Source organism: Brassica napus, chromosome C8 (genome assembly GCF_020379485.1).
Source record: "Brassica napus cultivar Da-Ae chromosome C8, Da-Ae, whole genome shotgun sequence".
Lineage (NCBI taxonomy): Eukaryota > Viridiplantae > Streptophyta > Magnoliopsida > Brassicales > Brassicaceae > Brassica > Brassica napus.
Window position 1 is genome coordinate 20,608,904 of NC_063451.1, and position 21,919 is coordinate 20,630,822.

Below are 21,919 nucleotides of genomic sequence, written 5' to 3' on the forward strand. Positions count from 1 at the left end.
ATTCATCCTTAAATTATACTAAATCAAACATATTTCACTTTAAAAAAAAACATATTTCACTTTAGAAATTTTTTAACTGATTAAAACGATAAATGCATTTTAATGATATTTTATATATAGACAAATCGTTTTGTAAAGCTCTCTACATGCTCCACTCCACCATTTTCGTATTATGATATTATAGGATATATATATTGACTTGACTTGGTTATAATATAGTCTAACCCAAAATATATATATGAACATCGTTCTACCATATTAATGGCTAACAAACATCATTAATGTCCTTGCTAATAATTTTTATGGTCCCTTAAAACCAACCCGTGAATCGGATTGAATCAAAGATATAAAGAATCAAATAAAAGACACCATAACAATAATAACCCCGTTTTCATGTCTATTGATTATTCTACCTGTACCTACAAAGAGATATGTGGAGGAAAATAAATCAGCATCTCATGCCTATCCATCGACTGATACGTTTCACACTATATATCCAACGGTCAAAAAATTTAAAACAAATAAACTCTAATATATATATATATATATATATACCCAATAGCACAAAGAACCTTCACTTTTCTCTCCCATTCTTTTACAACTCACGTTGCACATCCTTTTTCTCTATATATTACTTGACATAAACCACTATTCACAACACAAACACACACATAACCATGGCCTCTTCTTCACAAGCTTTCCTTTTGCTCACATTGTCTATGGTTTTAGTTCATTTCTCTTTAGCTCAATCTCCCATGATGGCTCCTTCTGGCTCCATGTCCATGCCGCCAATGCCTAGCGGCGGCTCTCCAATGCCAATGATGACTCCACCACCTATGCCAATGATGACTCCACCACCTATGCCAATGATGACTCCACCACCTATGGCTATGGCTCCACCACCTATGCCTATGACTCCACCACCAATGCCCATGGCTCCGATGCCAATGACTCCATCTTCAAGTCCAATGAGCCCACCAACTACTATGGCCCCAAGTCCAGAAACAGTCCCTGATATGGCTTCGCCACCGATGATGCCGGGAATGGATTCTTCTCCTTCTCCGGGACCCATGCCACCGGCAATGGCCTCTCCAGATTCCGGAGCATTCAATGTAAGAAACGACGTCGTAGCAATTTCGTTCCTTGTTGCAGCTCATTTGCTCCTAGTTTGAGATTATTATTAAATTGGCCAGCGTCGTGTTTGTGTAATTTACTTTCATTTTTTCTCGAGCCATTAGTTTTCATGTTTTATCATATATTTGGGTTTGTGTTTGATATGGTACGATTCAGACATTTGTTTGCTTAATAAGTTTATCGTTGACTCTAGTTGATGCATGTGATGTAAATTCATTTTTATCCAAATTTTCACAGACGAATTATCAATAACCAGTATTATCAATATATCTCTCGTTGTTAGTTGGATGATATCAAATTATCAATGCATATGGTGGTTCACAATGAAAGGAAAAAAGAGATAAATGTGTATATATTTAACACGCTTGAGGTAACTATTTGTAGCAAATAAAATAAAATACGTTAGTGAGAAATGTTATCTTTCTAGAACGAATAAAGCAAAAAGCTAAAATTGCAAGCTGTGTGTCATAAGAATCGCATATATGTAAAGAAAAAGAGGTCGCCATCTTGGATTTTTCTAGAATAAATCATTTTTAATTCTGTGTAGGTTACATTTATTTTTTTTCAGGGAATAATACATGAACAAGATTTGAATTTGTAAGAAAAAGTAAGAAAATTCAAAAAAAGAATGGGAAGAATATGAAAGGGGTAGTGAATAACAATGGTAGGGAATAAGGATAAAGCAGGACTCAAGAGGACAGCTAAAAAGAAAGAGACGTTCACATGACTGTCTTTTTCATTTGCCCCCACCATTTTCCAATGTGTATTATTAGAAATCATAACGCAGTTTAACTGTCTTTAAGTCATGTTAGTTATTTATCTAAAGCCATTTGGTACATAGGTGCGCTATGTTTAAATCATTTTTTGAATGAATGTTAACTTTATTCATCAAAAGCCATGTGGTACATAGGTGCTATGTTTTTTACTGTTATAAGCTATACAAAAGGATACAATCTGCTACCAAACCAACATAAAAGAATGTTTCCAAATCTATTATTATCGGATTGCGTCAATAATCTGAGATGATTTCAAACATTCTTGTCAATCATTTTTGCCAAGGTTTGATGAGGCGTAGGCGTAGGACCACAAGCCTCAGATTTTTTGGGTTAGTAAAAATGTAAATGTAGATACATCATCAACCTACCGCATGTTGTTTGTTAGCTATGGACTGTCAAATGTGTACAACATATTTGTGGGATTTGAGATTGGTGTTGTTTATGCAAGTGAGAACACGGATGTGGCTGGGATGTTCTGTGATGGTAACACACATCAGTACATGTTTTTTCCATCCCCAAATTCTCTCTCAACTCATTAATACTAACAATGATTGACCAGTCTGTAAAAATTAGCAAGTGTTTTTATACAACAGTAAAAACAAACAAACTCGCTTCTGTTACTTCTCAAAGATCAACCCAAGTTACAAGACACACTCGTGTGAGAACTAAACCGGAGACTTATAGACATGTGATGCCATTCTATTTGTACAACAACAGCTCTTAGGTACATGAATGCAATGGAAGTTTGGTCCCTTTGGGACAGTTAAAGGTCTTTTCTCCCCTGAAGCAGCAGCACAAACAGAAGGTTTGTTGACGACGACTGCAGCTTCCTTAGATTCTCCATTGATCATTGAGGTTACAACTCTTTTGCTTCCCACTTGCTTCTTTGTACCTTAGGCAACCCTGAGGAAATGCATAAAATTATCAGATCACATGCTGATATTAAGGTAACAGTTGTTTATATGTGGAAAACAAGCGTGGTTCTCTCAAGTGAGACACTGCAACTACTTTGTTTTCTGATTAAAAAAAAACAGTTTTCTACCTCTTGCAGTTCACCATATCTTCAGAGGCATCGTGTCTAACAAGTGTTGTTGTGGATGTTCCTCTTAAAGATTTTGACCTGGAAGTTGTGTTCTTCTCAAGCTGCAGTTGAATTAGTATGTCACATAAAGAAAAGAAAAAAGCCCCACGATGACATACATGGATATGAGAGAACTTACTCGAGCTGGCTCATGTTTTGGACCCAATATTTCACCATGGAAGCCAAGAATGTTGGTAGTTTCTTCTTCTTTGGCAAGAGAAACTTGTGGTTTCTTCTCCATTTTTGATTCCTTGAGGATTCTTCTTTCCTGAAAAACATGAAATTATTCTTCCATCAGAAGAAAAGAACAAACAAGAGTTGCATACTAGTGCACATCATACATCAGTTCTTAGTCTGAAAGGCTTTGGATTCGTGAGCTTAGGCTTAGTATACTTGACGCGGGAAGTAGCCGAAATTGTCTTGCCATTAAAACAGTTATCCACTATTGTCATCGCCTGTTTTAGTAACAAATACATGAGAAACACATTATAGATAGATACATAGGAGAATCACATCAGAAACTCAAAGTATACACAAAGAAACTGAGACACCCTTTGAGTGGTTTTGCAAGTTTCTTTATTGCCAAAGACATTCTTCTTCAACAGAGGGTAGCTTGCTGTTCAGTCGACTTTCCTGTGAAATTCAGACAAAACAAAGTATATCTGGCGAGGTGGTAGGAAAAAAGAATAACTGAAGCAAATAAACAACATTTTTCACACCTGTTACTCTCCAAGGCTGAAGAATTTTATTTATCATTGCTTCCTCGTCTGCATTAGTAACATTTTCTTCTTGGTCATCACACTCCCATGGTGATGCATTTTCCTTTCCTCCAATATGATGTTGCTTTATTACAGCAGGATCTTCTTCTCCGGCCTGGAGTTGATCGTCTATATAATTAGTCTTCAATGTCTTTCACAATTATTCTGATTTATTTTTGACCAAAAACTCTTCATCGCCACTAGTTTTTTCACTACTTCCGGATTGGTTCTCAAGCTCCATGCCATTATTAGCTTCATAAACTTTGGAAGGATTAGAGGAAAGCACATGCTGTTCCTTTTCCTTGGCCCTCCTTAGTGATTTTTTAGATGGAGTTGAAGTCACATTTCTTTTGTTTCCAGTCTCAAGCTTCCTCATCATCCCATTACACAGCTTCTTAACAGAGGAACTAAGCTCCACAGATCTCTTCAGTTTAACCAGCTTCTTTGGGGAATGAAACACCAAAGCCTTTGCAGCAACAACTCTGTTTTCCAACTCTCTAGTAGTTGCAGTTCTCGGATTCTGGACACTCCTAAACCCTGCTGGAGTCTTCTTATCCATTTGCTTGTGAGGAACGGATGACTTTGGAGTTGCATTCTCGTTTGTGGGAACTGCTTTCAGTTCTCTTGGCCTCAAATTACCACCATTAGCTTTGTGAGGAAGTGATGAGATCATAGCCAATCTAGAAACTCGTGATCTTGAAGGTTTTGCAGGAGCTGGTGTTGGGGCATTTAGGATCAACACTGCAACAATAAATAGTGTTTAGGGTGAGATTGGTCTCGGATAAAGTAAACAATACTAAAAATGGGTCGAACAGAGGCGTTTATTAGATTTCGAGATGAGGTTACAAAGGTGGAGAAAGTAAAGGCAAGCCGGGGATCGTGAGAGCTTAAACCGGAAAAATACAAAAAGCAAAGATACGATTGTACGGACAATAAATCTTAATCTCGCCGCCGAGTTTGTGTTGCTAAGTGTCGATACCTTTCTCCTTTGCTTTCCTCTCCTTTTATAGTCTGTTCGATCGTCTTAACCTAATCTCCTTTTAGTTGATTGGGCCTTGTCGGCCTTTCGGGCCTGATTAGGGGAATGCTCGCCCTGAGCTGTTTAGTCGATCGATCGCGCTCTGTTTGCTCTCCGCTTCGACTAAAAGCATTCCTTGGTTAAGTCGAAGCCTTGAGCATCGGCTTCCGAGCTGATGGCTACCCGGCTTACTGGATTGGGCCTTTTGTTCGATGGGCTTTGTGGATGGGTTAAATCCATCCCCAACAGTAAGTCCCCCCCCAGTTCATTGATGGTCGAGTGGTCGATCTTCGATGAATTTGGTGTCTTTAGTTCGGAGGATAAAAGGCTCAATCCGAGCAAACGACTGGATCTACTTGAGAGATCAAACCGCCAGATCGATGCTTCTTAACCGAGAAAACGAACCGGCGCATCTGTCGATCATGCGTTGTGATCGCGGAATAAATGCTGGTCGGTCGAGAAAATGGACCGTCGCGTCTGTCGATCACGCACCAATTGGGTTTAGGCCCATTTAGGCCTCATTAGGCGTAATGATTACGCCTTGATCCCAGCGCTCATCCTCCTCTATAAATAGCGCGCCCCTCCTCGCTCCTCTTCACTTTTCTCCGCAGCGTCAAGGTACTTTCTCTCTCTACCCTCTTTCTCTCTCTTAATCTTTGTTTAGAACTTCGATTATCGAGATGTCGTCTCCCCAAAAGTTAACTCTGGAGCAAAGGGGGAAAGAGGTAGCGCTTAGTAGGGGTTCCTCCGAGGATTCGGGGGGTATTCGTCACGAGGCGATGATGGATACTGGGAGCATGAGTCCGGCGCAGCGTCTTCTCGTCTCGGAGGCGAGGGAACAATTCCGGGATGATGATGATGGTCAAGAAGCAGTGGACATCTCGTGCATTCCGATCAGCTATTATCCGGGAAATATTTTTGCGGATGAGAGTCCGCTGGAAGCCTGGCGGGTGCGTCCTTCCGTTGTCGATGGTCAGGAGTGGCCGAACGTCGAGAAGACGAAGTCCACTGTAGAATCAGTGGAGGCGATTCTCCGAGATCTCACTGCGCACGGGGTCTCGTTTATTATCCCGAAGGAAAACCAAAGGCCTTGGTCCCCGCCGAGAGGTTACCAATGTGTCTACGAGTCGTACTTCCAAAACGACACGAAGCTGTGGTTTCCGATTCCCCGAATCGTCACGGCCTACGCGTTCGCAGGGGTGTTGCTCTGAGTCAGCTAATGAATGGCTCGCTTCGCCTGATGGTTGTTTTGTCGGTGATCGCGGCCGAAGCGGGGACGTCGTTGAGCGTGAGGGCATTCGAGGAACTGACTTCAGCCTCAATCTCTGATGACGGGCTAGTCTCGACGAGGATGCGTCCAAACTACAACGTGGTTACCGGGTATCCGACCAAAACCTCAGACTGGCAGCGTTCATACTTCTACGTGAAGTCGAATAGGTCGGCGTTTGAGGAACCGCCGAGATCTAGCTGTCGTGTTTTTTGGAATGCGGAGATGGGTATAGCATACTGATTTAATGACGACTGTTGCGCGTACTTATCTGATATTTTGTGTTTGTTGTTGTCTTTTTTTTTTTGAAGTTAGTCATCCGAATATTGCCACCTACCCCGAGGATTGGAAGACGAGTGCCCGAACCGTTGCGCTGCAGAAACAAGATTATTGGGAGAATTTTACTCGTGATAGGATCTGCAGATCTATTGACCGAATTGCAAACGGTGAGCCCTCACTTTTTCCTTCTTTATTTCCGAGTGATTGTTCGATAACTTACCAGTTTTCCTTTTTCTTTCTTTTTGCAGGGGATTGGATCTCGGACTCACTCCCTCTTGTTAATCAGTCAACGACGAAGAGATTGTCGTTTTTTACTCGAGCCGAGCAGAAAGAAATCAATCGAGCTAGATCCATGAAGCAGTTACCAGATCTCAGTCTTATCGTGGCCGGGAAGTTAGGTGCCCAAAAGGGGACTTCTGGGGGTAAGGTTGGTTCTTCGGGGCCGGAGACTACTGACGCTGTTCCTGTTACCGCCGAGCAAGCACCTACCGGTGGTTCTCTCAGGGGAAGAATTCAAAGAAGAAGAAGAGAAACACGGAGGCTCGGAAGGAGCCTAATGAGGTGGAGCGAACCGACGTGGGCGGTTCCTCCAAGAAGGATGGGAAGAAGAGGAAGGCCGGGGATCCGCCTGCAGAAGACGCTCCCAAGAAGAAAAAGATGAGGAAGAAAGATTCCTCCTTGCCCCGACCATCCTCAGTTTGTGAGGAGGAACTCCAGGCTTTGGTCCCTGATGCTGCTCCCGAGGCTGGAACCTCGGATGATGACGAGAATGAGACCATCGCCTTGCGTCGGCGGAGACGAGAGGGTCGGACGACAGAAGGAGGGTCTCGTGGAGTCTCGACGGGAGATCGGGGCGTCTCATAGGTTCTGAGGAAATTGCCAGCTTCCGGGGGACAGCAAGGCCGCCTGATGGGCAATTCCTCAGTTCATATCACAGAGGGATCTGAGATCCGCGTGTCCGGACGTCCCAACGAGACCCCGGAGGATGGGTTCAAGTTCGAGTTTAATCGCGAGCTTCTGTTAGCTTGTTACCCGGAAGATTGTGCTCGCCTGCTGCAGTTGGTTAAGGGCGGTCCCGACCAGCTTCCTCCGGTAGGGGATCTCCTCTTTAAGGACGAGTATGAACACGCCGCTTGCTCGTCTGTTAAAGTAAGTGTTTGCCCGTGCTTTTCCATCTCTTGTTCTCGATATTTTGTCTAACTTTTTTTTTTGTTGTGCCCTGATCAGAGTCAAGGCGATTGGAACGTACTCGTTGAGAAGTACTATACGGCGTTAAGGCGAACCCGAGAGCAGGTTCGTGAGGCCGAGGAAGCTAGGAAGAAAACCGAGGAAGCTCTCCGAATTGCGTTGCGAGACAAGTCCGACGCGATTAGTCGGGAAAAAACCCTCAGAAAGGCGTTCGACGAGGACGTCTGACGCGGCGGAATTGCAAATGTGCAAAGAGTCCATGAAGAACCTTGAGTTGGTGCTGGACAAGGTGGCAAAGGAGAAGGCCGAGTTAGAGAAGGCAAGGTCCATGGAGTCGCTGAAGTACGAGGAAGAGATGAATAGGCTTCAGATGTCTCGCAAGTACGAAGTCACACATTCCGAAGGACGGAGCTGTGCCTACCATTGTCCTGACTGATTCTAAAAACCTAAGTTCTTCGACGTCTTCTTCTGAAGAGCTTAAGAAGGATGACAGCGTTTCTACGGGTCATCCGGAAGGCGTTTCCACGGCGAACGAGGACCCACCGATCCTAACTTTTGGTCATATCTCGGGTCCCGGGGAGAAAGATGGCACGGTGAGCAAAGATCCCCCGGCTATTTGACGGATGAAGACCGCTGTTTGTTGTAGCTTTCTTTTTTCTTTTATTTTGTTCTAGGCTCGTGGAAGCCCTTGACTTTCTGTATTGTGTAATTGACCTTGATAGGTCTTGTTGTTCGGTACTGGGATAGTTCCCTTTTTTCGTTAAGACTTCTTATTTTTGTCAAGTACTTTCGTCCTAAGTGCGTTGTGAACGAACACAAATGACTTAACTGATTTTGAAGTAATTCGTTGCTCGTTAACTTAATCCCACCAATCTTGTTTGCGATTAGCCGGGTAAAATTAAGACAAGAATTTTAATAAGTTTCCGAGGAAAAGGTATCCGGATGCTTCACAGTAATCGAGAGAAATTTGGTCGGCCAACCCGTTATTCTTCGATTTGTGATAAGATCTGGAAATTTCGCTCGTGACTTGGTCAATGCGAGAAGCATCGGTGACTCTGTTTTTCCCTTCGTCGATATCTGATCGGGATACGTTCGATTGATTGGGGCGAGTGCTCGTGCGCCGCTTTCGAGTTAAGGGGCTGGCATCGTTTGCTCGGATTTTTACCCTCATTGTTTTGCTCGAGGATAAGTAAACAGGTTTTTTTTTGTTTTGTTAGGGCTGGACCCCGTAGAGGGGATGCCTACGTACCTCCGAAGAGGATCAAGCCTTTCGTAGTTCGTTTTTGTCCAAGTAAAAGTGACTTGGTAGTCATTTACTTAGGCGAGTAGAAGTGACCCTAGGGTGCATCTACTCGTTTTTTTTTTTTTTTTTTTTTTTTTTGGGCGAGTAAAAGGTGATGTAGATCATTTACTCGCTCTTGCAAGTTACTCATTTTACGAGTAGAAACATCGAAGATGCATGGAGTTTCTAGCTCGTGGGATTGCCTCTCCGCGGGAATTCTCGAGTCGGTATACTCCTGGTTTGACAACTCGAATGATCTTATATGGTCCTTCCCAATTCGCGCCGAGCTTTCCGGCGTTGGGTTTTTCGAAGACTTTTCTCATGACCAGATCACCGAGCTCAAGAGGGCGCGAGCGGACCTTTTTGTTGTAGTAGCTCTCGATTTAATTTTGGTAATTCTGGATCCGAAGGAGGGCTTTGTCGCGTTTCTCTTCTAGTTCATCGAGGGCGTCTAGTAGCATCTCTTGGTTAAGCTCGACGTGCTGAGGCATCTTGGATCGGCGGAGACTTGTGACGTTGACCTCGGCCGGAGCCATTGCCTCCATCCCGTAAGTGAGAGAGAAGGGGGTAGATTTGGTTGCTCCTCGAGGAGTCGTCCTGTGTGACCATAGGACGCCGTCGAGTTCGTCGGCCCAGTATCCCTTCTTGAGATCAAGACGCTTCTTGATTCCGTCGATGATAATCTTATTCGAGGATTCTGCTTGTCCGTTTCCTTGAGGATATCTCGGTGTCGAGGGGCTTAGTCGGATGTCCCACTTGCTACAAAAATCTTTGAAATTTCTGGACATAAATTGTGATCCATTGTCCGTCACAATCTCGTACGGTAGGCCGTGGCGACAGATGATGTTTTTCCAAACGAAACCGCGAACTTCCTTCCCTGTAACCTGCGCGAAGGCTTCTGCTTCAATCCATTTGGTGAAGTAGTCGGTTAATACCAACACGAAGCGACATTGGCGAGAATTCGGCATTGGTCTGATGATATCCATCCCCCATCGCATGAATGGGTAAGGTGCTGCGGAGGTTCGCAGTAGTTCGGTTGGGCTGTGGATACTCGGAGCATGTCGTTGACATTTGTCGCATCGCCGAGCATACGCTTCGCAGTCGGTATTCATAGTTGGCCAGAAGAATCCTAAGTTTCGAATTTTTAAAGCTAGTGCTCGGCCTCCGAAATGGTTACCGCCTGCTCCTTCATGAGTCTCGGCCATCACTAGCTGCGTCTACTCGCCAAAAATGCACTTGAGGAGGACCTTTCTAGCTGTTACCCGGTGGAGTTCTTCTTCTATGACGACATAGTGCGCGCTGCGTCTCTTTAATCGTCTCGCGGCCCATTTATCCGTGGGAAGTATGTCCTTGGTGAGATACTGGATGAATTCAGTTCTCCAGTCCAGTATCAACTGATCTTGGTCTGTCATCTCGGAGTCGTCATTGGCCGGAGATAAGGGCGCTGTTTTGGATTCCGTAGTGACGAAGTTAGCTGCCTCCGTTGAGATGTCGATGCTTGGTTTTTCGATTCGATGGATCGGAATAGTCCTTTTGACTTGATCGCGGAGCTTGCTTCCGAGTGCTGCCAATGCATCGGCACATACATTCTCTCCGCGAGGAACCTTTGTGAGTTCGAAGAATTCGAACTCTTTAGCTAACGATTGTACGACTCGGAGGTAAGCGTCCATTTTGTCATTGCGCGCATCATAATCACCGCTGAACTGACTGGCAACGAGCTGTGAGTCGCAATATGCACTGAGCCGCTTAGCTTTGACCGCTTTTGCGAGGCGAAGGCCAGCGATGAGCGATTCGTACTCCACCTCGTTGTTTGATGCCGGGAAACCAAAGCTGAACGACTGTCGAATGAGTTCTCCCGATGGAGATTGAAGTTGAACTCCTGCTCCTGAGCCTTTGTTTGTTGAGGAACCGTCGACATGCAGGATCCAGGTTGAACCTGAGGTTTCTAAATCTTGAGCGAGTTCCGGGGACAACTCCACGAGGAAATCGGCGAGGACTTGAGCCTTAGCGGCTGTCCTACATTTGTAAGTGATGTCGAGCTCTCCGAGTTCAATCGCCCACTTGGTAAGACGGCCAGCTCTGTTCGTGTTTTGCAAAACAGTTCGGAGCGGCTGGTCGGTAAGAACTTCTACCGAGTGTGACTGAAAATAGGGGCGGAGTTTCCTCGCTGATTCGACAACGGCGAAGGCCATCTTCTCAAGTGTCGGGTACCAGGTTTCTGGTCCGGTCATCCTTCTACTCATGTAGAAAACGGGTCGTTGTTCTCCTCGGTCCTCCTTGATTAGTACACTGCTGACTGCGGCAGATGAAACCGCAATGTAAAGGGATAGAACGTCGCCTATGTCTAGCTTTGCCAAGATCGGAGGCGTCGTCAGGTAGTGCTTGAGCTGATTAAAAGCCTCTTCGCACTTATCGTCCCAGATGAATTTCTTATTTCCTCGGAGGAGATCATAGAAGGGGAGACATTTGTCGGTGGATCGGGAGATAAAACGATTGAGTGCTGCGATTCGGCCGGTCAGTCGTTGGACTTCTCGGCAGTTTCTTGGGCTGGATAGGTCGAGGACGGCTGATATTTGCTTCGGGGTTGCTTCGATTCCCCGCTGTGTCACTATGTAGCCAAGGAATTCTCCGGATGACACGCCAAAAGTGCACTTGGCTGGGTTTAACTTCATTTTGTACGTGTTTAGGATGTCAAAACACTCCCGTAAGTGCGTTAGGTGGTCGTCAGCTCGGATTGATTTGACGAGCATATCATCGATGTAGACTTCCATTGTTGTACCAAGCTGTTTAGCGAACATACGGTTGACAAGTCGCTGGTACGTCGCTCCGGCATTCTTCAGCCCGAAAGGCATCACTTTCTAGCAGTAGGTTCCTCGATCGGTTATGAACGACGTCTTCTCTCGATCATCCGGATGCATCATAATCTGGTTATATCCCGAGAAAGCGTCCATAAACGTGAGCATTTCATTGCCGGCAGTTGACTCAACGAGTCTGTCGATGTTTAGGAGCGGATAGCTATCCTTTGGACATGCCTTGTTGAGGTCGGTAAAGTCGACGCACATGCGCCACTTACCGTTTTTCTTTTTGACGACCACCGGGTTGGCGAGCCATTCCGGGTAACGGACTTCCGTTATCGAGCCCGCGCTTAGTAAGCGCTCGACTTCCTCGACGACTGCTTTGGATCTTTCGGGACCCAACTTCCGTCTCTTCTGTCGGATGGGCTTAATATTCGGATCTACGTTCAACTCGTGAGTCGTGATGGACGGGTCGATCCCTCGCATATCAGACATCGACCAAGCAAAGGTAGACAAGTTTTGCTTCAGGAAATCCAGGATAGCACGCTGCATCTCGTCCGATAGATAGGCGCCTACTCGTAGCACTTTACTTGGATCCGACTCGTCGATCGGGACTTCGAGCACTTCTTCCTTTTGTGGGCAGACCTTACTTATTGGAGGGGAAATCGAGTTGCCTAGTGACTGTGAACGTTGTAACTTGACCGTGGCGATTAAGAGATCTCGTGCAGCTCGTTGATCTCCTCTCACCGTCTTAATCGTACCATCCATTCCCGGGAATTTGACACACTGATGGTATGTAGATGCAATTGCTCGCATAGAGTATAACCATGGGGTACCTAGTATCACGTGATAGGGAGCCTTGGTGCTGACTACCGAGAATTTGACCATCCGAGCTACCCCCTCTGCTTGTACCGAGAGACGGATAGTCCCCAGGATTACCTCGGAGGAACCGTTGAAGCCGGTGAGAGTTCTGGAAGACGGTTTCACGTCTTTTAAGTCGATTCCCATTTTTACGAGAGTTTCGAAAAAAATGATATCGACCGAACTACCAGTATCGATTAGTACTTTGGTAACATCGTACTTATCGATAGCCAAAACGACGAGAAGGGGATCGTTATGAGGGAAATTTACCCCAAGGAGGTCTTCTATCGAGAAGGAAATTGGGGGATCGGTTGGGAGCTTCTGTGGCCAACGCTGCGAAGTATCCACCATTCGACGGTGATCCTTGACCGCCCGTACTGAATCCCCGCAAGGCGGAGATCCTCCCATAATCACGTTGATCCGCGGCCTGACGCTTGTCTGTTTTTTGATGAGAAGAGCTCGGAGGTCCTCGCTCTCCTTTGGTGATTCGGCTCTTTTACGGTCCAGCTTTGTACGCAGATCATTGATTCGTGCGTTAAGCTGATCACGCAAATCGACAATAGGATTATCGCCTGTAGATGCTGGTGAAGGTCCTTGGCTCAATGCATGCTTGGTTCTTTTAGCGTTAAGCTTGACTCGGAGATCGGAAGGTCTGGGAGTCTCGTTATTTGTCGACGTCATCTTCCGCTTGAGGAGCGTACGTAGGTCCAACGGGTCGAGAGCTTCCTCGAGATCGCTCTCTTCGTCTGATGAGGGCTCCGGTTGGGCGCAAATAACTTCGATCCTTTGTCTGACCGCTGGTTGATCCTCCTCAGCTGAGGCGTCACCATCGTCGTCCTGATGTGGTGTTTGCTCGGCAACCTTAGGCTTTTGGTCGTCTTGACGCGGTTTTCCATGATTTTTTCGCTGATTTTTCCTATCCTTGTTCCTGCTCCAACTGTTCTCGCTTTTAGGCTTCGGAGGAGGGATCTTGATTTCGCCGCTTTCGAGCGAGGAGAGGAATTGTGCGAAAAGTGTCTTGCACTCTGAAGTGTCGTGGCCTTTTACACCGTGGAGTTTACACGACTTGGTAAGTCCTGGAGGGGTTCGGGAGGAACCTGCTGCGGAATCGACCTGGGTGACCGCTGCCGTCACTGTTGCTCGGGGGAATTCGCTCGGAGGATCGGCTTCTCGATGAAAGGTGTTCCATTTCTTCCCGTTTTCGTCGACGACATAAAGGAGACCATTCTTACGGTTGTTTTTGTCACTTGGAGCATGCTGACGAGGTTCGACGTGAGCTGTAGCAGTGTTTTTAGGCGCTGATTGCTTCGCCGAGTTGTGCCTGCTCATGATGGCTTTGGTGTCCTCTTCCATACGAATGAAGTTGTGGGAACGAGCAACGGCGTCTTGCAATGATGTGGTGGGACTACGATAGAGATCTTCTCGGAACTTACATTCTACGTGGAGATTGTTCCTCAGGGCGTCGACGGCGATGTGATCTGGAATGTCGATTCTTGGCACGGCTGACTTAAACTGTTCCATATAATCGCGAAGGCTCTGGTCCTTCATTTGCTTGAGGTTCCAGAGGGTTGAAGCTGTTACTTCGCGTTTGGTGAACATGATGTAAGTCTTGAGAAACACCGAGGAGAGCTCGTTGAAGCTGTTAATCGAGTTCTCTTCGAGTCCCGAGAACCAAGTTAATGCTTGTTCATTGAGCGTTTCGACAAAAAGTTGGCAATATCCCGCGTCTCTTTCGTCGGGAGCAAGTCTGGCTCTTGTCACCGCAATGTTGAAAGCTGTCAAATGCTCGACAGGATCTCCCCCCGGTTTGTACTCTGGGAGACGCAACTTGTCCATTTTTCGGAGTTTGACCCCCGTCAGTTCTTCGGTGAAAGGAGTGCGCGGCGTTGACGCGATGACGCTGTCGATCTCAGGTACCGCGCTCGTTGCTTGGTGGATCCTCGAGCTCATTTGTTGGAAATTTAACTTTAACTCGGCGATTTCTCGGACAGTTGATGGGTCGGACGCTGCCGGAAGAGCATCAGCGACGAGGGTCTCAGCGAGTTGAAGAGTAGGGTCAACTAGGTTCGTCGTTCGCCCTTCTGTCGGAGTAGGGGGTTTGTATTGAAGAGGTGACGACGGAGTGGTTGCGAGCTGCCGGTGGACGCGTTGAGGGCAGCGACGATGGCGGCGAGCTGGTCATTTGTCGTCTTTTGGACCTCTTCTTGATGGGCGAGTCGAGCTATGACTGAACTCATGAACTCCGACGAGAGAAGGGGAGGAGGCGGAGGAGGTGTGAGTGCCGGCTCCTCTCCTGAGGTATCTGGGTTCGTACCTCCGGTGGTCATTTCGGTCTAGAAACACTGGGTCTGTTCGGCCCCACGGTGGGCGCCAATTGTTTAGGGTGAGATTGGTCTCGGATAAAGTAAACAATACTAAAAATGGATCGAACAGAGGCGTTTATTAGATTTCGAGATGAGGTTACAAAGGTGGAGAAAGTAAAGGCAAGCCGGGGATCGTGAGAGCTTAAACCGGAAAAATACAAACAGCAGAGAGATGATTGTACGGACAATAAATCTTAATCTCGCTGCCGAGTTTGTGTTGCTAAGTGTCGATACCTTTCTCCTTTGCTTTCCTTTCCTTTTATAGTCTGTTCGATCGTCTTAACCTAATCTCCTTTTAGTTGATTGGGCCTTGTCGACCTTTCGGGCCTGATTAGGGGAATGCTCGCCCTGAGCTGTTTAGTCGATCGATCGCGCTCTGTTTGCTCTCCGCTTCGACTAAAAGCATTCCTTGGTTAAGTCGAAGCCTTGAGCATCGGCTTCCGAGCTGATGGCTACCCGGCTTACTGGATTGGGCCTTTTGTTCGATGGGCTTTGTGGATGGGTTAAATCCATCCCCAACAAATAGGATGTAGAACAATTACAAACACACACTACAGTGAGAAAAACACATGTCTTATGGTTTTAATTTCATGTACCTGAAGTCTTTTCTGTAAAAAGCTTTACGAAGACGAACACTTAGACTCCTAGCTGCCTTGACCTAGGTAATGTTCATCAAACTTAAAAGTCTTAATCTCGAGAGATGAATCTCATAATAAAACTCAACTCAAGGAAGATAAAGAAAATTTTGATTTTTGTTTTTGTCACCTGACCCGAAGAACGAATCTTTTGTAGATGGCTTCCGAATCCATGAACTCTTCAAGCTTCTGATCACATCCTAAGTAATATTATCACCAGTTACTAATTATAACAGGATCTATAGAACATTTTTAGTTACTGATTAAGATGCTAACCGACTCTGGAACAGAACCAGCAACTGTCGTCTCCTTCTGAGCGATATACAGCCACTAACAATAACATTTTCAATTACCTAAAACCAAAATTGTTAGTGGCGGTATATCACCTCTAATAATGTTGTCAATATGTCCAAAAGTGTCATTGTTAATGGTGAAATGTCCAAAATTATATTGTTAGTAGCGATATACCTAAAACCCTTACCGTTTATTATTACTACAAGGTAAAAGTAGGAGGCAGTTTTTTGTGAAGTAAAAACTAATTAATTCTGATTTTCTTAGGTGTTGTATGTGCTTCACAAGACTCAGAAAAGATTTTAAATGTTGCAGAATTCTTTGATAGGCATGTATTTTCAAATTTGTTTGTTATTTAATTGATACTAGTTATGGAATCACATGAAAGAGACACATAAAGTAATGAATTAGTTATATGTGTCTAGGTATATGCTTTAATGATTTTTCTCTCTTTTAATTGGTACTAGATTTTGATCCGCGTAACCGCGCGAGTGTTTGTTTTCATTTTTCTATACATAAATTATTGTTTTAGAACATAAGTGATATATATTTTTAACGTTAATCATATATATACTTAAATGTTTATATAACTATTTCAAATACAATAATTCTATAATTTATATGTTATAACTAATCAATTGTTTAAAACTGTATGTATTTGTCACTTCATATTATATATTTAAAAATTAATCAATTGTTTAATTTATGCTAAATTCTGATCCGTTTTTCAAAGCTGGATTTTTTTTACTAATATTTTTTATGCTTATTCATTTTAGATAATATATTATTGTATATACAAAAGTCTAAGATATGTTAATTTTTAGACTTGTATTATATAGTTTGCTAATTTTAAGTCGGTCTATAATCATATTATATTTTTAAAATAAATAGTTTATATTTATGAAAATAAAATTTATAAATTTATCAACTTAATATACTTATATCATATTTATTTAAGTATAATAATTGTATGTTAACATGATCATGACTATAAAGTAGATAAAATAGTTTATAATTTATTTATTTTTTATTTTATAAACTATAACTTAAAATACATTAAGTTATTGTTAAAATATATTAAGTTATTGTTAAAATATTTTTACACAGATTTATTAGAATTTTAAAATATAATATATAAATATATTTATATTTAAAATGAAAATATATTATGATTAAAGTAGTTACAAAGATTTTATATTATTAGTTTTAAAGAAATATATGTTAATTTTTATACATGTATTACATATTTTGCTAATGTTAACCCATCTTACCAACGTATTAGATTTTATTTTTGAACATAAATATTTTATACTTACGAAAATAAAATATATAAATTTATAAATTTAATACCATTTTATTATATTTATCTCAATATGATAATTTATTTTAATATGATTGATTATGATTATATAATATATAAAATATTATAGAATTTTTTATATTTATTTTATAAACGATAACTGAATATATTAATGTATAATAATATTTCAAATTAATTTCAAAATTAGTGAAAATATTTAAATATAATTCCGAAAATGAATATCTTGTAAAAATATTTTAAACAGATTTTTTAGAATTTTAAATAAATATATTTATATTTAAAATGGAAAGATATCAAAAGATATTATGATTAAAGTATTTTAAAGATTCTATGTATTATTAGTCTTAATAAAATATATTTAATAAGATTTCTATCTTTTAAAACAGATTTGTTAGAATTTTAAATAAATATATTTATATTTAAAAGGAAAAGATATCAAAATATATTATGATTAAAGTATTTTAAAGATTGTATGTATTATTAGTCTTAGTAAAATGCATTTAATAAAATTTTTAAGTGATGGTCCAAATTAAAAAATTACATATAAAAGAAGCCATTACTACTATTTTAATATATAAGATGGTTAACATTAATGTGTGATTCTTAGGGTGGAGTTATTTGCGTAATATAAGAAACCATCTTTTAAAATTTTTTTTTGTAGTGATCCTGAATCTAAATTGAAGTGCTTGACTCCACATGAAACCGTCGTCGAGGTACGTCTTTGTCTACAACAAATCTTTGCTTTAGATTTGGGCTACTATGTAAAGCAAACAAAGTAGATTCGTATATACCATTGTTGATTGCTTATATATATACACGTGAACCGTATATTAAAACATATATATTTTTATTTTTGAGTTAGCTATTTTCAACTTTAAAGTAATAAAGTCTCTTTACTTAATCTTTTTCTACAGTGTATCTGCGTAGAGAGAGCCACTGTTGACAGGTTCCATTACATCCACAACTCTGAACAGAGTCACTGAAGCTCTACTATCGCCTGAAATCATTTTTCAAACCCAAGATATTAGGTAGAGAGACTCTTGTGCTCTACCGGTTCTTACATTTGGTTTTAGTTTAATCAAAAAAAATTATCCAAAGAGTTTACTTCGGCTGAGTTCAATCTATTCTGTGAAGAGAATGAAGTTAAACGGCACCTAACCGCACCTTACACACCTCAACAAAACGGTGTTGTGGAGAGGAGAAACCGAATCTTGATGGAAATGAGAAGAAGTATGCTGAAGGCAATGAAGATGCCGAACTACTTGTGGGGTGAAGCTGTACGACATTCACCTTCCCTCAAGTGCTTGATATTTGGTTTCTTCGATGTGAGGCACTCGTATGGCGTATGATTCTTCAAAGCTTTTGTAGGAACTCTGTTGATGAGGTAGTTCAGCATCTTGATTGCCTTCAGCATACTTCTTGTCATTCCCATCAAGGTTCGGTTTCTCCTCTCCACAACACCGTTTTGTTGAGGTGTGTAAGGCGCGGTTAGGTGCCTTTTAACTCCATTCTCTTCACATAATAGATTGAACTCAGCTGAAGTAAACTCTCATCCTCTATCGGTGCGAAAGGTTTTGATGGTTGACCCGGTCTGCTTCTCTACACTCTCTTTAAACCTTTTGAATAGATCGAATACCTCACTCTTCTCCTTCAATAGCATAACCCACATATACCTAGAGAAGTCATCGATCAAGACAAAGACATACTTATTATTTGCTGGTGTTGGTGGTGTGATTGGTCCACATAAATCTCCATGCAATAACTCTAATGGCTTTGTCGCACGGAACATGGCTTTGGTCGGGAATGACTGTCTGATCTGCTTCCCTGGAAGGCATGCGTCACACACACTTTCTTCGTGTGTTATACACGACATTCCTACGACCATCTCCTTCCTTACCATGTTGTTCATCACTCCGTAGCTTATATGTCCTAGTCGAGCATGCCACCTCTATGTAGCATCTTCGTCCTTGACAAGTAAACACTCCAGGTAGCTTATCTCCATAGGGGTCTTGTAGAGACGGTTTGGAGATCTTGTCACACGAACTAGCAACCTTCCATGCGAATCTGTGAGCGTTAAGTAGACATCTTTCATGTTAATGTCACATCCGTTTTCTGCTTGCCTAAGACTCAATATATTGTGTTTCAGGTCGGGTATGTATTATATGTCTTTGAGTGCCTTCTTCTCTCCAGTATTGCACACAAAGGTAATCACACCCTTTCCTACAATGCCAACACACGATCCAACACCAAACTTAACCTTCCCTTTGGTGTTGAGATTCAAACTCGAAAAGAACTCCTTGTTTCCCGTCATGTGATTGCTCGCTCCATTATCCAAATACCAGACACTTGCATTGCCTTTGTCGATATCAAGATTCTTCGGAAGCATCTTATCTTCGTTCAAGAACACCACCTCGGGTACATAAAGTGCATCAGCCTCTTCTGTCTCGTTTAGGTTGGTTTCTTGATTGTTCTCTGTCTTCTCGGGACAGACAATTGCGTAGTGACCAGGCTTGTCACATCTCCAACATATCAGCTTTGAACGATTCTTCTTCTAGTCGTTATCTTCGGTGTGTGACGCACGGTTTTGGTTGTGTGACCTACCTCGACCTCTGCCTCTACCGTTTCGTCCTCTTCCTCTACCACGAGAATTCTCATAGCCCCTCTGACTATGCTCTTCATTGTTCGAAAACATGAGTTTCCCTTGGTCTTCTTTCTGAGTTTCTTCTCCTACACGCTCCTCGTACGCCTTAAGTCTTCCAACTATATCCTCGAAACCCGTCGAGTTAAGGTCTAGAACTTTCTCAAGCGATGCTACTATCTGGATGTACTTGTGTGTCGGAAGACCCTTCAAGAACTTCTTGACCATCTTGGATTCTTCTATGTTTTCTTCCAACGAGGTTGCTTTGGATGATAGGCCCGATATCTTCCCCACAAAGTCATCGACCGTATCTGAATAATCCATCTTCAACCTATCAAACTCCGTCATCAACGTCTGAAGTCTCGCCTCCCTTACACGATCAGCTCCTATGTGTCGCGACTTGATGGTGTTCCAGATCTCTTTTGATGCGGTTTGTTCTCCCACCTGGAGAATCAATGTCTCGGGAACAGATTGAAACAAAAGAGCTATCGCAACATCGTTCTTCTTTTGATCATCTGAACCGGGTTCGATCGTGTCTCACACTTCATGAACACGTAGTATAACCTTCATCCTCATCGACCAAACTGTGTTGTTTGTCGATGTCAACATCGGACATTGGATGGATGCCGATCCAAGGTCCTTGCCGATCCAAGGTCCTTCGTGCGTGGAGCCCTTGTCACGTACGCCATCTTGCTTACGCTATCTCTTATTCACAAGCACCAGGATATTAAGCTACAACCTAAGCTTAGATCGAGTCTCCAACCTGAGGCTCTGATACCAATTCAAATCTCTTAGGAAACAAAGAATTATAAGAACAACTTTTCTTATTAGCTTTAGAAACTACTCAAAACTAAAGCTCTCAAGGTTTTCACTCTTAGATCGTATGGAACACCTCTCCATTAACCTTATATTTATATGAAAGACAATTTTCTTTAACATGTATATGGAAAACACAAACATAACCTAAATAGAAACTTCATTTTCCTATTTGTAGGTTTTCTTATTATGTTTATCTTAACATATTAAACATCTAATAATATGTTAAGTTTCCACAAGATTGGAATTATCCAACACAAAGAAGATCGTAGGCGGACACTAATCTAATAGTGTTCTGCTAGATTCTTATTTGGGGACATTGTCCCGTTGGTTGGTAGTGCATGCGATGTTTTGGGATGGATGAAACTTTAGTACCCACGGCTAATTAAGAAAATGACCAACGGCTTAAAAAATAAGACCAAGACTGTAAATTTTGGTTGGATGGATTAAACGACCAACAATTTACAATAAATCTTTAAGAAAAAGGTTACAAATATGTTCATGGTGGATGGATAATGAAGATGTATGGTTAAGACGGAGATGTAGCAGAGCTGAAGTAGTTCATGAAGTGAGACATGAACTACTATATGAGACGAACGAGTCATGAGATGCACGTGTCAAGGCAGATGAGTTAAAGGAAGATTTAATGAAGTGCCAGATAAAAGGAAGTCTTGAAGAAGAAGCAATCGATCTCAAGAGAAAAGGAAGATTGGCTTACTCGCTGAAGGATAAAATATGGGAAGTTTCTAGTGGGTAGATCTTTAGATCTAGGGTTTCCTCTGCAATACATAAAGAGGGTTTTGGCACTATGTTGCCAGTTAACACACAAAGAGAGCTTTTAGTAATATAGGGTTTTTGTACGTCCGGTGAAGGAGAGGCAAAACATCTAGGGGTTAGGAGCTTGAGTGGTTCAGAGACTGTCATAGGTCTGTGAACGTATGAGACTAGTCAACAAGTCAAGGTTTATCTTGAACTTGATTGAAAGATTTCTTTTAGAAAGAACTTGTATGTGCTTTTAAAAGGATTAATCTAGTCGTATTTCTTGGAAAGAATTATCCATGTGTTACTGTGTGTTCTAGTTTGTGTTGCTCGTTTATCTTACATTAACAATTGGTATCAGAGCAGGTATCTGTGCTTTGTTTCTAAACATGTAGGATCTTGCGGAGTGAGATGGAGAGCTATCACGAGATGGTGCTGAAATCAAAGGTGGTTCTGGAAGTAGGGAACTATAGCTTTTGAATGGCAGGTATGAAAGCTACAATCAAAAGTATAGACCCGCTGGCGTGGAAGGCTATGGAATCTGGTTGGACTTCACCCGTTGCAAGGGGTGATGATGGGAAAGATGTACCCAAGAACGAAGAACTCTGGACTGATGAGGAGAACAAGATGGCAAAGTTCAATGCTAGAGCTCTGACT

General features: G+C 42.5%; 3 protein-coding genes across 9 annotated transcripts; all 3 read right to left on the bottom strand.

Annotated features, from left to right (window-relative positions):
- Window positions 1-617: 617 nt before the first annotated feature.
- LOC111209099 (shematrin-like protein 2) lies at window positions 618-2,027 on the bottom strand. Its single transcript, XM_048766143.1, has one exon. It carries the CDS (start codon window positions 1,070-1,072, stop codon window positions 746-748), a length of 327 nt encoding a protein of 108 aa, XP_048622100.1. The 5' UTR covers window positions 1,073-2,027; the 3' UTR covers window positions 618-745.
- A 1,304-nt stretch (window positions 2,028-3,331) lies between these two features.
- On the bottom strand, window positions 3,332-15,788 carry LOC106390244. Of its 7 annotated transcripts, XR_007327734.1 has the most exons (6): window positions 15,714-15,771; window positions 15,573-15,637; window positions 15,399-15,460; window positions 3,711-4,490; window positions 3,543-3,624; window positions 3,332-3,446 (listed from the first exon to the last, which is right to left on the bottom strand). XR_007327734.1 is itself a non-coding variant. In XM_048766141.1 (4 exons), the coding sequence occupies exon 4, from the start codon at window positions 14,387-14,389 to the stop codon at window positions 11,642-11,644; it is 2,748 nt and encodes a 915-aa protein (XP_048622098.1). In that variant the 5' UTR covers window positions 14,390-15,292; window positions 15,399-15,460; window positions 15,568-15,626; window positions 15,714-15,788; the 3' UTR covers window positions 11,638-11,641. The 7 variants fall into 7 exon arrangements, 5 of the variants coding, with proteins under 5 accessions (XP_048622098.1, XP_048622095.1, XP_048622096.1 ...); XR_007327733.1 differs by having other exon boundaries at window positions 3,543-4,490; window positions 15,714-15,772; XM_048766141.1 differs by lacking the exons at window positions 3,332-3,446; window positions 3,543-3,624; window positions 3,711-4,490 and adding an exon at window positions 11,638-15,292 and having other exon boundaries at window positions 15,568-15,626; window positions 15,714-15,788.
- A 3,209-nt stretch (window positions 15,789-18,997) lies between these two features.
- LOC106392915 lies at window positions 18,998-20,303 on the bottom strand. Its single transcript, XM_013833686.2, has 4 exons — window positions 20,252-20,303; window positions 19,651-20,202; window positions 19,264-19,521; window positions 18,998-19,113 (listed from the first exon to the last, which is right to left on the bottom strand). The coding sequence occupies exons 1-4, from the start codon at window positions 20,301-20,303 to the stop codon at window positions 18,998-19,000; spliced, it is 978 nt and encodes a 325-aa protein (XP_013689140.2).
- Between the last annotated feature and the right edge of the window lie 1,616 nt (window positions 20,304-21,919).